General features: G+C 38.5%; 2 protein-coding genes across 2 annotated transcripts in view; one reads left to right on the plus strand and one right to left on the minus strand.

Annotated features, from left to right (window-relative positions):
* LOC111346825 (uncharacterized) overlaps nt 1-14,759 on the minus strand; it is a 551,029-nt gene that overhangs the window by 464,161 nt on the left and 72,109 nt on the right.
* Nucleotides 449-14,739, plus strand: LOC111347221 (ras-related GTP-binding protein C). Its single transcript, XM_022954486.2, has 17 exons — nt 449-541; nt 642-706; nt 2,131-2,205; nt 4,049-4,143; nt 4,742-4,773; nt 4,994-5,095; nt 5,761-5,817; nt 6,526-6,595; nt 6,922-6,994; nt 7,356-7,395; nt 8,181-8,255; nt 8,980-9,044; nt 9,494-9,571; nt 10,364-10,462; nt 11,796-11,845; nt 13,059-13,105; nt 13,888-14,739. Exons 1-17 carry the CDS (start codon nt 536-538, stop codon nt 14,017-14,019), a joined length of 1,161 nt encoding a protein of 386 aa, XP_022810221.2. The 5' UTR covers nt 449-535; the 3' UTR covers nt 14,020-14,739.

Here is a 14,759-nt window from a genome sequence, read left to right on the forward strand (position 1 = left end):
CACCTCAGTGAGTTCTTTCAGATTTCGAGGGAGGGGCCGGGAAGTCAAAGATTCTCGCTACCTGACAAACCTAATAAGCTGAATAGATTTGAAAGAGGATGTTATTTCTAATCTCGTTCCCAGATTCTACCGTTTTACTTTAACTGAAATGCCATGGATGGTCTTTTTTCCTGTTTTTGTTTACAATTCCTTGAGTCTCAAAGAAATACGACATATGTGCATCTAGGCGCCGAAGCCCACGGACATATTTCCTCTGTCTGTAATGGGGTATTTGATCGCTAATTCATATTTTAGACTAAATTCCGTTACGTTTCCTATTTTATACTAACGCGTGGTCTACATTCCGAAGTGTAGAGTTTTTTCACTGCCGACTACACGAAGGACGCTTCGTGAGCTGTCGGAACAATTCGGATTGAGTCGTTAATTTTTTCGACACCGGAGGCTTGTTTGACCGTGACTGACCGTCACATGACCATGGGAAAATTTTACTCGTGAGGAACCGTAGTTGAGAATCGTGTCGAAGGTTTCCTCAAAGATGACGGTATATACCTGTAAATTAGTCTCATTTAATGGCCTTCGTGGTTAATTGTAGAGATGAATCAATGAAATTTTCTATTTTTACTTCTTTCATGGGCCAACAGTCGTACGAGGATGAAGAAAACTTTGGGAGTTATAGCGTGGTTGGTTCATTTCCTAAAGACTTCGGGTAAGTTTTCAGTTTGTATCGACTGCAACTTTTGTCATAGTGAACGATAGGAAGTGCAAATATTCTTCCCTCAATACAACTAAGAGGTACCATGGTAGACATTTTGTTTTGCGCAATTAAGCTATGTGTTAACGTTTAGTGGACTTGGAGATGTGAAGTTTAAGCGTAAATCAGTTTACTGGCGAGCCAGCCGGTGTACAACTGTACACAATATTAGCTCGCTGTTTTCTCGACGTTCTCGAATGTCGATATTCCTTGCTGAGAAAAATTGCAAACGCCACTTGTTTTAAAATACCCATGAACTGTTGGATAAAAACCCTGAGTTCAATGGCTCATTGCAACGATTTGTGCAATATCAGTAATCATTTGTTATCACGTGAAGTTAGTAGGGAAGGTTCGGAAGGAATAATAATATTTATCTAATAAACTGAAACTGTTTGCACAGGATACATTAAATTGCTTAACTCTAGATGTAACGTAACTTAATGTACATGCAAGTGGCCGTGATCACACCATCGTGAAATAAATTGGGTCATGTCACTAGGACAAACAATAATCTGTTTTTGAAAAACGATGTTCGCATGAGGTTGCCAACTGTGATATCTCATTTTTATCAATTCTCCTCACTGTTGAGGGAAAGGTACGAAAGCTAGACGAGATAATTATAACTTCAATTTTTGGAGTTCAGGGGTCAGAGGTTCAATCTGAAGAAACACTTCCCATTAGCCTCTTGTAAGAATAACCTTACTGGCTTACCCTCCTGGCAGAGGCGTTTATTTGTTAACTTCCCCTACGGTCCACGTAAAAGTAAAGACCTCTGCGCTCGGCCTGTTAAATCTTCTTTGAGCATGCACCTGGGAATTATCCAAGTTTGTGGATAATCTGATTTGCAAAACTGGTTAGAACCTGTTTTAAACACGTTTTTATGCACACGCATCCTATTCAGCTATATAGCAATACCAAGTGTGAGCCCACAATCAGCCTAGTACTACCGGGAACTAGTTTGTTTCTAAGCAACAGGCCACGCATGCTCGAAGAAGATTTAACAGGCCGAGCGCAGAGGACTTTATTTTTACGTGGACCGTAGGTGAAGTTAACAAATAAACGCCTCTGCCAGCAGGGTATACTGGCTTGACACCCAAGATCTGATTGTGAATTCTCCCCATTTAGTGGCCATGCATTTCCCTTTAAATTAGCCATGGGAATGTGGCATTAGATCAATATACATACATAACACTCATAAATGTTGTTCATACTCAAATTTTAGAGTAGCTAAGGAGCTAATATCTGGTATTGAAATGAAGGTTGTCTATAATCCAGACTCAATTCTTCCTATTTGGCATATTTCATTCAGAATGCCTGTAGTATTGCCACATTATAAGACAACTCATGATTAAGCAAAGTTTTCTTCAATTTGTGTTTAGCTATGGCCCAGAGGATCAAGATGAAATCTCCAGCAGTGATAACAAACCCAGGATTCTACTACTGGGCCTTAGAAGGTATGCATATAATATATTGCAGAGTTATAGCTAAGAAGTTGTGCTGTCAGATGAAATTTCAAGTGAGGCAGCTCAAAGGTGGTGAAGAATAAGTTTGTAACTTTAGAAGTTGAGCCTGTTGTACTTTACCAAGCAATTGCCGGCCAAAAATACAGCCGGCAATTGTCAAACAGAAGTGACCAAGCCGTTCAAACGAGCTGATGTTTTTGATGAACAGATGACCAAGCCATTCCAATGGGCTGATGTTTTTGTCAAACGGATGACCGAAGCCATTCAAACGGATGCAGATTTTTCTGAAAGGCTGACAAACGGCTTGGAAACAGAAAGCCATTTGAAAACAGAAAGCTGTCGGTATACACTGGTGCTTGTAGGCAACCCCGAAAACACTGCTGTTGTAGACTCAGCATCAAATTTTTTAGATAAAATATAACATAACTGAGTACACAATAACATAGCTCCATTTTCTGCCTTTAAAAGCACACACAACCCACAATTCCTCTATTCGCTCCAACGATGGGCTAATGCTCGAAACGTCAGCTTTTGTAATCGTTACGGTGGCCAATTTACCACTTAACTTTGTTGATATATCCAAATTATCTCGTTCCCCCACCAACACAGCCCCAAACAGTTTCTTTAGAAACTATCAGCTTTTATTCACGAGTACACGTGCTCCTTCTCTGTCCCTCTGATGAAATTCAGCACTCACCCACGTGTTGTTGAGCACACTCAAAGAACACATTGGATAAGAAATGGACTAATAGGACTGAGTGGCTGAGTCCAATTCAGTCTGTAATCAATTGTCCAAGTAATTAAGAAAATTACTAATTACTGACAATGAAGCCATCAATGACTCAATTCACTAATTCATAAACAAACAACAGTTAACTCTGTGAAATGCATGGCAACAACATTGAGCCTTCATGATGCCTACTGTCCAATTACATGGGCAGGATGAGCACACTGTCAAATAAAACTGTCTAATTACAAGCATATACAGGCTGATAGTTTCGAAAGAAACTGTTTGGGGCTGCGTCGGTGGGAGTAACGAAATAATTTGGATATATCAACAAAGTTGAAATGGTAAATTGGCTACCGTAACGATTACAAAAGCTGACTTTTCGAGCGTTAGCCCTTCGTCATTCGCTCCGACGAAGGGCTAATGCTCGAAACATCAGCTTTTGTAACCGTTACGGCGGCCAATTTACCATTTCAACTTTGTTGATATATCCTAATTACAAGCATGATGTGTACATGACTACTCAATTAGGGCTCGAATTGGGCTGGTGAGAACCTACCACACTTCAGAATTTTGTTATTGTTTTGCTTTCCATCAGTTTGATTACTATCATAATGGCAATTTTATCTACTTGACAGTGGACTACATGTAGATGAGGTCTCGATTCCTGAAAGAATTTTGTGGCTCAGGATTGTTTACAGTAGAACTGTATTTATCATTAGTGGGAATCTTGAATCCTCAAATCCAATTGGCAAATCGTGTGCTAGTAACTGGTCCAGTTTTTCACGTTGCAAACCAAGGTTTAGAAATGTTTTCAATGCCAATGGCAGAAAAGCAGAGAAGAGCAAACAAGCAGAAAAAAAACCGTGTACTTAGTCTCAAGCATGGCCCTCTACTTATGGCCACAGGCTACATTTAACACTTGTGGAATGCTTTTTTTCCCTTAATTTTAAACCCCCTGTGCAGCAAATAACATAATACCCTATTTGTGCTTTCGTGTAAGACACATTGTAAATGCCCCCTCAGTTTGTTAAAGTTACAGTACACTGTTTATCAGTTGATTGTAGTTGATATATATTTGAGCTTACATGTACAATTCTCTCAAAGGAGTGGCAAATCTTCCATTCAGAAAGTTGTTTTCCACAAGATGTCACCAAATGAAACACTTTTCTTGGAAAGCACCAATAAAATAGTGAAAGATGGTATCCTTGGAAATGGTAGATGGTGTAACTAAATATACATCACACACTCTAGAATACAAATGTAGGTTTCAAATTAATAGAACCATAATAAATATTAATTAATGCTTAATGAAACCATAAGAAATATTCATTAACACTTAATGATTAACATGTAACTTCTCCATATACTATCCATACATTATTCAGCAAACAGGTAATGAGAATACTCAAGTTTATCAGGTTGAAGTTGTTATCTTGATCTATACACCACATTCACAGAACTGATTCACAAGGAAATGCATAGCAGTTGGATTTTGAGAGTTTAAAAGGTTCAACATATTCCTGTTTAACACTGGTTGAGCTGAAAGTAAAAACATTGACAGAGAAACCTTCAATCAAAGTTGAAAAAACTTTCAGATTTTGAATTTCTCAGCTGTGTTCATCTTAATTTTTTCTTGTTCTGTTCCGCCATTTATTTCTCCAATATAATGATAAAAGAAGAGTGATTTAAGTTTTTTTAAAAATGTAGTTTTGAAGAATTACATTAATTTTGTAGAATGTTCACACAAAGTTTTGTGTAATTGAAGCATTTTTTTCCTTTAACTATATGATCCCCAAGATATTTCAAATAGCTCATTTGTGCAGTTCCAGGTATGTTTCTTGTACTTTCTGTTTTGTATTCATGTTTTAAATATATGGTATGGCATATGTATGATTTTGTAAGCAATGACTGCACTTTCTATAGGTTTTCCATCATGATGCAAACTCAAACAGGATGATGTTTGTAAATCATAAGCCTTAATTTGCTTTCTTTCATCCAGTGGTCTATCTGGTTCTCATTTTTTACTATTTTTTCCTTCTTCTTTTGTAGATTTGGGACTTCCCAGGCCAGATTGATTTTTTTGACCCAGCATTTGATTCAGAAGTGTTGTTTGGCCATTGTGGAGCTCTTGTCTTTGTTATAGATGCACAGGTTTGTATATTTAACAATTATTTGCCAAAGGTGAGGTGAATATCGTCGAATAATTTCCGAGACTTCGTCTCGGGGATTATTCCACAATATTAACCAAACTTGAGGCAAATAATTGTTTTTAATTAGACTAAGTATAATTTCAGAGTTGAACAACAGAGAAATTTCTAAAATCATAACATTTTAGTAACATTTATTAACACTTTATTTTAACAGTTTATATAAACCGTGTGGAGCAGTTTATATAGTGTCATATAAGGAACTGCTCGACCAATCAGATTGCTGGAAACTCTTCTCAGCTCTGAAATTATACTAATTTATGTTATAAGTCTAGGAAGAGCATATGTTGCAGCTGGAAATCATTTGACTGATTTTGCTGTAATTAACCATTCAGGGAAGGGTACTTGTAGCTCTGAAAGTGATTAAGCAGTTTAAGTTTTCACTATCTGAGCCAAAGTGATCATAAATTCGTGAAATGCTGACATCATTAAAACAAGATAATTATGTTTTACCAGCTGAATTGTAATGTTAATTGGTCACAGTGAAGAGTTTCTAAAACTGACATTTTTTAGCATTAGCCCTTAATTCACTCTGACAAAGAATATTGTTTCGCTTGGAATGAAACCAATTTTTTTTTTTGTTTTTTTTTTTTGGTGTTATGTTTTTAGGATGATTATATGGAGGCCCTGGGAAAGCTCCATATGACTGTAACAAGGGCATACAAGGTAAGCCGGAGCAATAGTCTCTTAAGTGACCAGCATCTGATTTAATATCACCCCTGAATCACACAGTAAGGGCACAAGAATAAAGGATAATCAGGGGTCTCAAAATGTTTTGAAGTAGGCGACCGACTCTGGAGAAGTGCATGTAGGCGGCCAACTTTGGAGAAGTAGGCAGCTGTGATAATGCCGAAGTTGTTTGTCACGAGCATACTGTTATGACCAGAGTAGCTTGCGACATACAATCAAGTAGGCAGCGGAACTCTGGTGGTCGCCGGCTTGTTTTGAGACCACTGATAATGCTGGATAATGTATGAATATTTTAGAAAGAAGTTTCATATTAATCACCTCTGGGATTTTGTGCCACTGAAGCTGGGATATTATTATTGGCAGGGTAGGCTCATAAGCACCCTTTGTCACACAATCCACTCAGTTGTTAACTTAAAAGAGTTCTAGTGATCAACATTTAACTTCTCCTTATAATGTCCATACGTTATCCAGCAAACAGGTACCGAGAATACTCAAACTAATCCGGTAGAAGGAGGAGCTCAGCTGTCGTGATCTAACACTAAATTCTCAGAACTTATTGAGAAGGAAGTGTGTAGCAGCTAGAGGGGAGAATAAAGAAGAGTTTAAAAGGGTTAGAGTTGGGTATTTCATTTCATTTCTGTAGAAAGTGCTGTTAATAGAAATCCTTTCTTGAAATCTCTATAGGTCAACCCAAACATCAAGTTTGAAGTATTTATTCACAAAGTAGACGGATTATCCGATGATCATAAAATTGGTAAGATAACAAGACTACTGGCTTTCTTTCATAGTGCAATGCTCCACAGTGATCCCTTGAATTTATTCAAAGTCTTCTTCATGTGAACCAGTACTCATGAAACCAAAAAGCTAGGAAAGTTGAAAGTCATATTTCCCAGTTGGCGAGCGCGTTCATAAGTATATTGATGTGTGTACGCTTAGTAATTTGTTTTGATCGAAGGCTGAAATATCTTGTGAAAACTTTGTGTTATTGTATTTTGTGCTGAGGCAAAAATGTCCTGTTTGCAATATAAAGCTGGTTGATTTTGATGGTTTTGTTTTTCCAATTTTGTGTGTTTAACACAGAGACTCAACGTGATATTCACCAGAGAGCAACCGATGACCTTGCTGATGCAGGACTGGAAGGCTTGCACCTGAGGTAACATCAGCATGCATATTCTCCATACTGTTCTCTATACATTTTCTAAGGTGCTGACAAGGAGAATTTGTTTAACAATCAAGAGCTTGTTTCGAGTTGGCGATCATTTTCATTTACTCTCATGTCCCTCGTGTGTGATTCAGGGCTGATATTGTAAGGGGAAATTAGATGTTAGACACGCTGAGGGTTTAAATTGTTAAATTTCAGTGTACATGTACAGCGCGTTGCTTGACGGTGTTTTGGAATGCTGCAGGATTGCAAACCTACATGGACAAAAACATCACACTACATTAGCATATAGCAAGTTACCATGCTTTGCAATATGTGATAGTTTAATGGATTTTTCTGTCTTATTTTGCAGTTTCTACTTGACTAGTATATACGATCACTCAATATTTGAGGTGAGGTGCCGGATATTGGTGCTCATTAATGAACGTCAATCGCATTGCACAGGGAGAGAGCAATACATGGTGCGCACAGAAATGGAATTTCTCTTTGACTATTCAACTCGAGTTGAACACGAGAAGAGAAATTCCATATCTACTAGTAAACCATGCATTGTTTAGTGAAATACACATATGCACAAACACCACATGATTTTACTGCCAAGAAAATTCGACAAACGACTTTGGATCGAGAGCAGTGAACACTTGCTGTTCATTGACCAACCTGACAGAGTTGCGTGACCTACAAGCGACTTGTCAGCGGTTGATCGGTGATGTCACGTGAGCTCACGTCATCAGGTGCATTTGAAGGCGCCCTTGTATGACTTACAAGGTACAGCTTTGGTGCCTTTTTCCAGGCAATTAACTTCTACTCTGTGAGAGAAAAATTGAAGGAAATCTTACGTGCACGGCAAACACAAAACAGGTTACTTTCACGTAGAAACGGGAAAGCGCAACGTGAAAAATGGCGGGAAAAACAATGTCACGTGGTCACTTGCCGTTCTTGTTTCACGTAAACGCGGCGCTAAATCTCTCTCTATTGTATTTTTACACGTGTGCAGTGACGGCTTTTCTTAGAACTGGAAATCCTTGCAAAACACCGTATTTTATGTACGCAAGTCCATATTAGTTGGTGTGAAGTATAGGAACAATTTAATACTTTGAATGCTAAAACCATAACACAGGGACACCAATTTTTGTGCTGTGCCGATGGTCATTTTAATTGTGATCTTTGTTTTCAGGCTTTTAGTAAAGTGGTTCAAAAACTCGTCCCACAACTTCCAACGTTGGAGAACTTATTAAATATTCTTATAACAGTAAGTACAGTGCATCTGTTTCTAGACGTCAAGTAACTTAGTTGAACCAGCTGAGTTGATAAAAAAAAATAATAATTAAAAATAATGATAATAATAAAAATATGAACTTCATATATTCATTGTATCTGAGTTGATAATATAAACTGGCCACTGCAGACAGATTGTAAAGTGGATGTGTTAAGCGTTAGCCCTTCGTCAGAGTTTTGCTCTGTTTTGCTCTGACAAAGGGCTAGTTTAGCTTCTAAAATTCTCTACAATGGCCAATTTACATTATCACGGTAGATGATAACACACAATTATCTTGTTACATTCCCCACCGACGCGGCACCACAGCTTCTTTTGCTTCCTTTATGAAACAGCTGACAAAAGACGGGTCCTTCTCTCCCATTCGCTCTATTGGGTCTACGGCCTTTATCAGTCGTACCTAATAAAGCTGTTAAAAAAAAATAATGGGATCAAATTGCTTGAAGCCTACATACATTTATCCCCTTCCTTTCCTTTCTTGCTAATCGTAATAAAGTAGAAATTTGCAGTGTAGATGGAAAAATGCGTAGAACATCAAAATGTCCAGAAGATGATTAAACTGCCTATTGAATATGCCCGGTCTTTTTTATCTTAGATTTCAACTTTGTAAGGAGTTTGTAAGATTTAAAGTACCCTGTACACATCATCTTTAATTTGAGGTTTATTCTGTATATTCGTTTTGTCCCCTTCTTATTCCAAGAACTCAGGTATCGAGAAAGCCTTTCTGTTTGATGTTGTCAGCAAGATTTACGTGGCTACTGACAGGTAAGTGACTTCGCAACTCGCTAAATATCCGCGGGTATCCTGCGTTAAATCGTTGATCCGTTGACGTATATTCATGTACAATTAAGGGTGCGCTAAACCATATTTAATGGATAGAGGACTTTTTTGCTAGTTAACATGGTCTCATCTAAACACGGGGGTGGTTGGGAGAATTCGAAAAAGTTAACCCGAGAAGCTTACGAGGGTTTGCTTAACTTTTGAGAATTCTTCGAACCATCTTCATGTTTAGGAAAGGATGTGGAAACATGGTAACAAGTCATCTAATCCTTAAAAAAATATTTCTGGGAAAGCTTAGGAACAGTGTTTACACACTCTCGTGCAAACTCACTTGACCAATGAGAGCGTGCCTACTATCTTTAATATTTGATGAATGTGATGATTTTTAAACTGTGATCCTCGATTTTTGTATTCTTTTTTTTTTTTTTGCCTAGTTCGCCAGTTGACATGCAGTCCTACGAGCTTTGTTGTGACATGATCGACGTTGTTATTGATATTTCATGCATTTATGGGTAAGGAAGTCAACCCTAGTGTTAATTACACGTGCACTTTGCATTGAGTTCCCTGATTTTACCTCTATGGATGAATTCCTGTGGCAGGAGTTTCTTGAAAAGGTGGTTGCCTGCGGCCTGTAAGATCTCTCGCCGCTTTTTGTTGAGCCCGCGAGCAGGGTCTCGTATCTGGGTTTCGCCTAACCGCACATGCGCTTATTATAGCATCGGCAGCTGGTTATTGAAAGCCCTACTAAAATGTACAACACTTTACCCCCCTAACGTTAGTATGCATATTCTCCATACCGTTCTCTATACATTTCCTAAGATGCTGACAAGGAGAATTTGTTTAACAATCAAGAGCTTCTTTAGTTGTTGATTATTTCCTATATTCTCGTGACTGTGATTTATGGATGATATTGTAAGGAGAAGTTAGATGTTGGTCGCTCTTAGGGGTTCGTGGGTTAAATTACGCGACGTTTTGAACTACTCAACTGTACCTGTCTGTGATATATGGCGTGTTCAATACAAATTTGCTCGGATTTGTGATATAGGAAACTCAATTGCAGTAAGAAAGCAATGCCTCTTGAATTAACGCCAGTTGAAGAAAAATGACTTTCCTATGAGGAAAATTAACGCAAAAGAGGCACTTAAAGTTTAAGGTTAAAGAACTTGACGGTCACCTCCGGCTCGTGATTTACAAACATTTATCGTATTCTTGAACATCCCGTGTGGGTTATTACGCTGGTCAACTGATAGAAAATACATTCCTCTGCTTAATTAAACAATAATTATATTTTTGGTCATCAATAGGCTAAGGGAGGAGGGAGACAGTAGTGCGTATGACATGGAGTCTTCTTCTATCATCAAACTCAACAACTCGACCATTCTGTATCTGCGAGAGGTGAACAAGTAAGTGAGCGTTTCCGTGGCGTTCAGAGGTCATGCACCCCTTACGTAAAGAGTTGCATGACCCGCTAATTTATCAAATGATATTTTCGCAACATGCCAATTTCGCGAATTTTGCGATTCCGAAAAAAATCGCGAAATTAAGCGACATGAACAATGTGTCGCGATCATGACATGGCGCGAAAATAGCAAGCATGAACTCCTTGCGGATATTGCGAGAACCGTTTAATTCATGGCTCGACACTAACTTTTCAACTTACTAGCCAAGTGGCTAGTGACATCTTACATGTTTTTAGATGTTACGACAATTTTAGTCTATTTACTAGCCAAACTGGCCCGTGGAAATTGAAAACCACCAGCCAAAACTGAATTTCTACTAGTCTGTGGCTAGTGGGGTATCGTTAGTGTCGAGCCCTGAGTATCAATTGTTACTACTGACGTTTAGTCCTACTGTTGCGCTTTTGGTAATTTTGATGTTATTGTTCCTTCGATGAAGTCGTTTCATTTAATTAAAAGAGTTTTGAAAGAATATTGCCAAGGAAAGGCTAGCTGTGTCTTACTCAAAAACGCGAAATTAAAGAGCCTCTAAAATACGCCATTTTCGCAAAATCGCGGAATTCAGGTGTCGTGAAATATGCGCACCTCAAAATCGCGAACTAATTAACCTGCTGCGAAAATTTCGCTACATAAGGTAGTTTGTTATTTCTTTGCAATTGCAGCCGGTAAAGTCGTGGCAGTCATCTGTTATTGTTGTTGTTTTTTTAATGGTCTGTCGCACTACAGTGTATGTACTTATTGACTTAGCGAGAACTTAGCTGGACGGGAAAATGTTCGACTCAAGGTCATAACGTAAGGACCGAACGCAAAACGTTTACTCGTTCGATCTCTCCTGCCAAATTGGTTGTGGCGAAGCTTATAAATAAAATAGATAAATAAAATAAAATATGACCACTAAGTGAATGATATTTTGAAAATTTTGTTCAACCTGAATATGACCTTCTTGCATAAAAAAAGGAAGGGCGCGCACTAGGCAGCAGCGAAAAGGATTCTACAATTAAAACTTTTCCTATTTAATTGCGGTTTACATAACGCAGTTATTGTCGAGTATATTTCGGGACAAAGAACCAACTTACGTATGCCTCAAAGCTCAGTTAGAAGGAGCGCCAAATTTAACTTGTATTTGAATAGCATGAGATATGATTTTTTTCCTGCAGTTTCATTAACTGAAGTTAACTTGCGAGTAACATTTCTTTTTGGAGCTTCGATAAAGAAGTAGATCACATTTTTGTTAGTTGTTGTATTCAGGAACAATTCAAGGTTACTGTTTTGTTCGCAGATTCCTTGCCTTGGTCTGCATTCTAAGAGAAGACAACTTCGAGAAAAAAGGTCAGTGTACAGTGTATGTAAATGGATGTTATTCTCTGTTTAATTTTGATAACGTTTAATTATGAAAGAAGTGCTGAATACTCCTTTTTCTTGCATATATTATTATTTCTTCGGATTAAACACGAAGGCGCGCTATATAAGAAAGTCTTCCTTGGGAAGACCTAGGCTCATTTGTCACTCACCGTTGACGTGTGCGGGTCAAATTTAAATGCTGGTAGACGAACAAAAGGAGCTAATGAGATATGTATTGTTTACTTCCACCAGCATGGTGGCATGAGGTAACGTGCGAACCACCTACTTCGCTCTCAAATTTACCGCCACAAATAAAGACAATTAATATTGGAGAAAGGAAATACAAATCTCAAAAATTCTTGTATTGTGATGAGGACATAAAATAATTTTGAGGAATGCGCCCGCTGTTCACTGCTTTGGAGTAGCTGTAGCTCAAGCTGACTTGACTCTAAGAGTTCTACATCACACGACGGTTGATTGACAAATGGTCCAGTGGGACCTAAGGCTCCTTTTATAGCGCGCCTTCGTGTTTAAAACCTGAAGATTTCTTAACCCTTCACACCCTAACATCAGTATGCATATTCTCCTTACTTTTCTCTATACATTTCCTTGGGTGCTCACAAGGAGAATTTGTTTAACAATCAAGGGCTTCTTTAGCTGTTGGTCACTTCTTTTATTCTCTTGACCTCTAAGGTGGCCAAGGGTTCAACATACGCTTTATGGTATTTCAATAAATAAAACGCGAACGTGACCAGGAAGTTTATCAAAATACATTTTTTTTTTGCTGTGATTTTATATCAAGTTGCTTGTCCCATGCTTGCGCGACTTGCTGTGATGCTGCAAACCAGATGTCAGCCAGCTGCGCCTGGCTCTTTTTACATTTGGCTTTCCAAAAAGCACTGACCACAGAGTTTTAACCCTGTCGCTATGCTTTCTCTAGCCTGCGAGTAGGCCTTCATTATTTGCGCGTGGGCATGAGTGTTTATTTGCATGTGCTGGAAATTATGAAGCCTTAAACAAGACAAATCGGCGAGACGCGTGCGAGAGGTCTAGTACCGACTATTATTAATGCCAGACCCAGACAAGCTTCTCCCCGACTCGTCTCCAATCTTTCCGAGGGCGAGAAACGCGCGTCTTGGATCGCTATTGATTATTGCAGTGCTTGTTCTTTTCATCTCTAACATGTCTATATTTATCGTAGGTTTGATAGACTACAACTTCTACTGCTTCCGTCAAGCTATCAGTGAGGTATCTGAGTTATATTTGACTTACAGCTCATTAACTGAAAAGATATATCGAAAAACCAAAACCAAAGTAAGCACTCTGGCTGAGAGATTGTCAACAGTTTATATCTTGCTATGGCCGATCATAACAGAGGAGAACATCGCTAGCCAGTGACAACTCGTAATAAAAACAGGCAAACTACTAAAAGCGCGGGAAAACCCGGGTGACCGAGCCGCGATTGGCATTCGGTTTGCGTCTCATGGGTCAAGAGGATGGCGCGAGTTTTCTCGACCAATCACAGAGCGAGTTCGAGCAAAAACAAAGGAATCCGGGATTACTGTTGTCACCCATTGAAAATTGCTCTATCTGTCCGATGAAATCGAACTTGTTTTATTTCAGAACGGTTCAAAGCTGCTCGGATTTAGTTTGTTTTATTGGACAAACGACATTTCACTGCGGTTCCCTGTACCCAGAACTAAGTTTTTCTTGACGCGATTTGTGCAAATCAGGGTTTTTTTATAGCAGCATATATGTACTTACCAGATTAGTCTAAAATCTGTTTGTTTGTTGTATGTTTGATTCGTTTGTTGTTTTTATTTTGTTTTGTCTTTTGTTTTTAAAGTTTGTTCATTTGTTAGTTTTGTTTTGTTTTGTTTTTTTGTTTTTGTTTTTGGATTTTCACTAATCAGACGTCAGTTGCTATACATGCTTGGAGGTCAATTCTCCTGGAGTGGTATCTGATTTATGTTCTTGAATTACTTTTTCAAATCTAGTAATTCGTCAAAGTTTATTTTTCCTTTCCTCAGGTGTTTGAGGTCAAGCGCCAGATGAGGTCTGTGTCCGATACTGGCTCCCAGTCCCCTTCTGCTGCGTACTCAAACGGCAGCGCAATCCCGGCCCTGGATCATGAAAGAAATGACAACGCTGTAGTTGTGTAGCGCATGCTCAAATGTGCTGCTTTCCAATGTGTTTAATAAGAAATAAGCGTCGCTGCACTTCAAAGGGAGATGGTCTTACTTTAACGGGCCTTTCGTCTCCAATATGAAACGGCCTTCGCTGTCAGTTTTTGTCCAGCCTCAGTTACTCATTGTAGTTCCCAAAATGCTAAAAATGTGATTGTTATAATGGTAAACCGTGTTGTGTCTTGCGTTGTACTGTATACTGTAAACGTGACCCTGTTATAATTATCTCATATTTTGACACTCTTGTTTGTCAAGGTTGCTGTCTTGTTGTTTGAGAAGCCAAATGAAACAAGAACACAAGCTAAGAAAAAAAATAAGTAAATATGAAATCTGTATTACAAAAGCAGGGCTTATTTCAATCTTGCTCTCTGATAATTTCTAAATCCCCAAATTTAAAGGGCTCCCCGCAGCTTGAGGAATCCAATGTCACGCAACGGTCTTAGCACGAGACTATAGCGAGGCGTGACAAGTTTAGAACCGACGATGACCAGACCACCTGTTTTGGCAAGGGGTGAATATTTGGAGTAGAAATCTGTTAAGTAGTTTAGTTCATGAACCGGGCAGGTCTGTAAATTAGTGAGGATTGTGTACTAATTGTAAATAAGTAGTTAAGGAGAACCATATATTTCTGAAAAGGAGAAGTTTGATTGGTATTTGATAACAGATCCTAACGAATAAATAACAGTTTTCCCTCGAGTTGTATTCAAAGTTTTTCA

Source organism: Stylophora pistillata, chromosome 2, assembly GCF_964205215.1.
Source record: "Stylophora pistillata chromosome 2, jaStyPist1.2, whole genome shotgun sequence".
In the NCBI taxonomy this organism is placed as follows: domain Eukaryota; kingdom Metazoa; phylum Cnidaria; class Anthozoa; order Scleractinia; family Pocilloporidae; genus Stylophora; species Stylophora pistillata.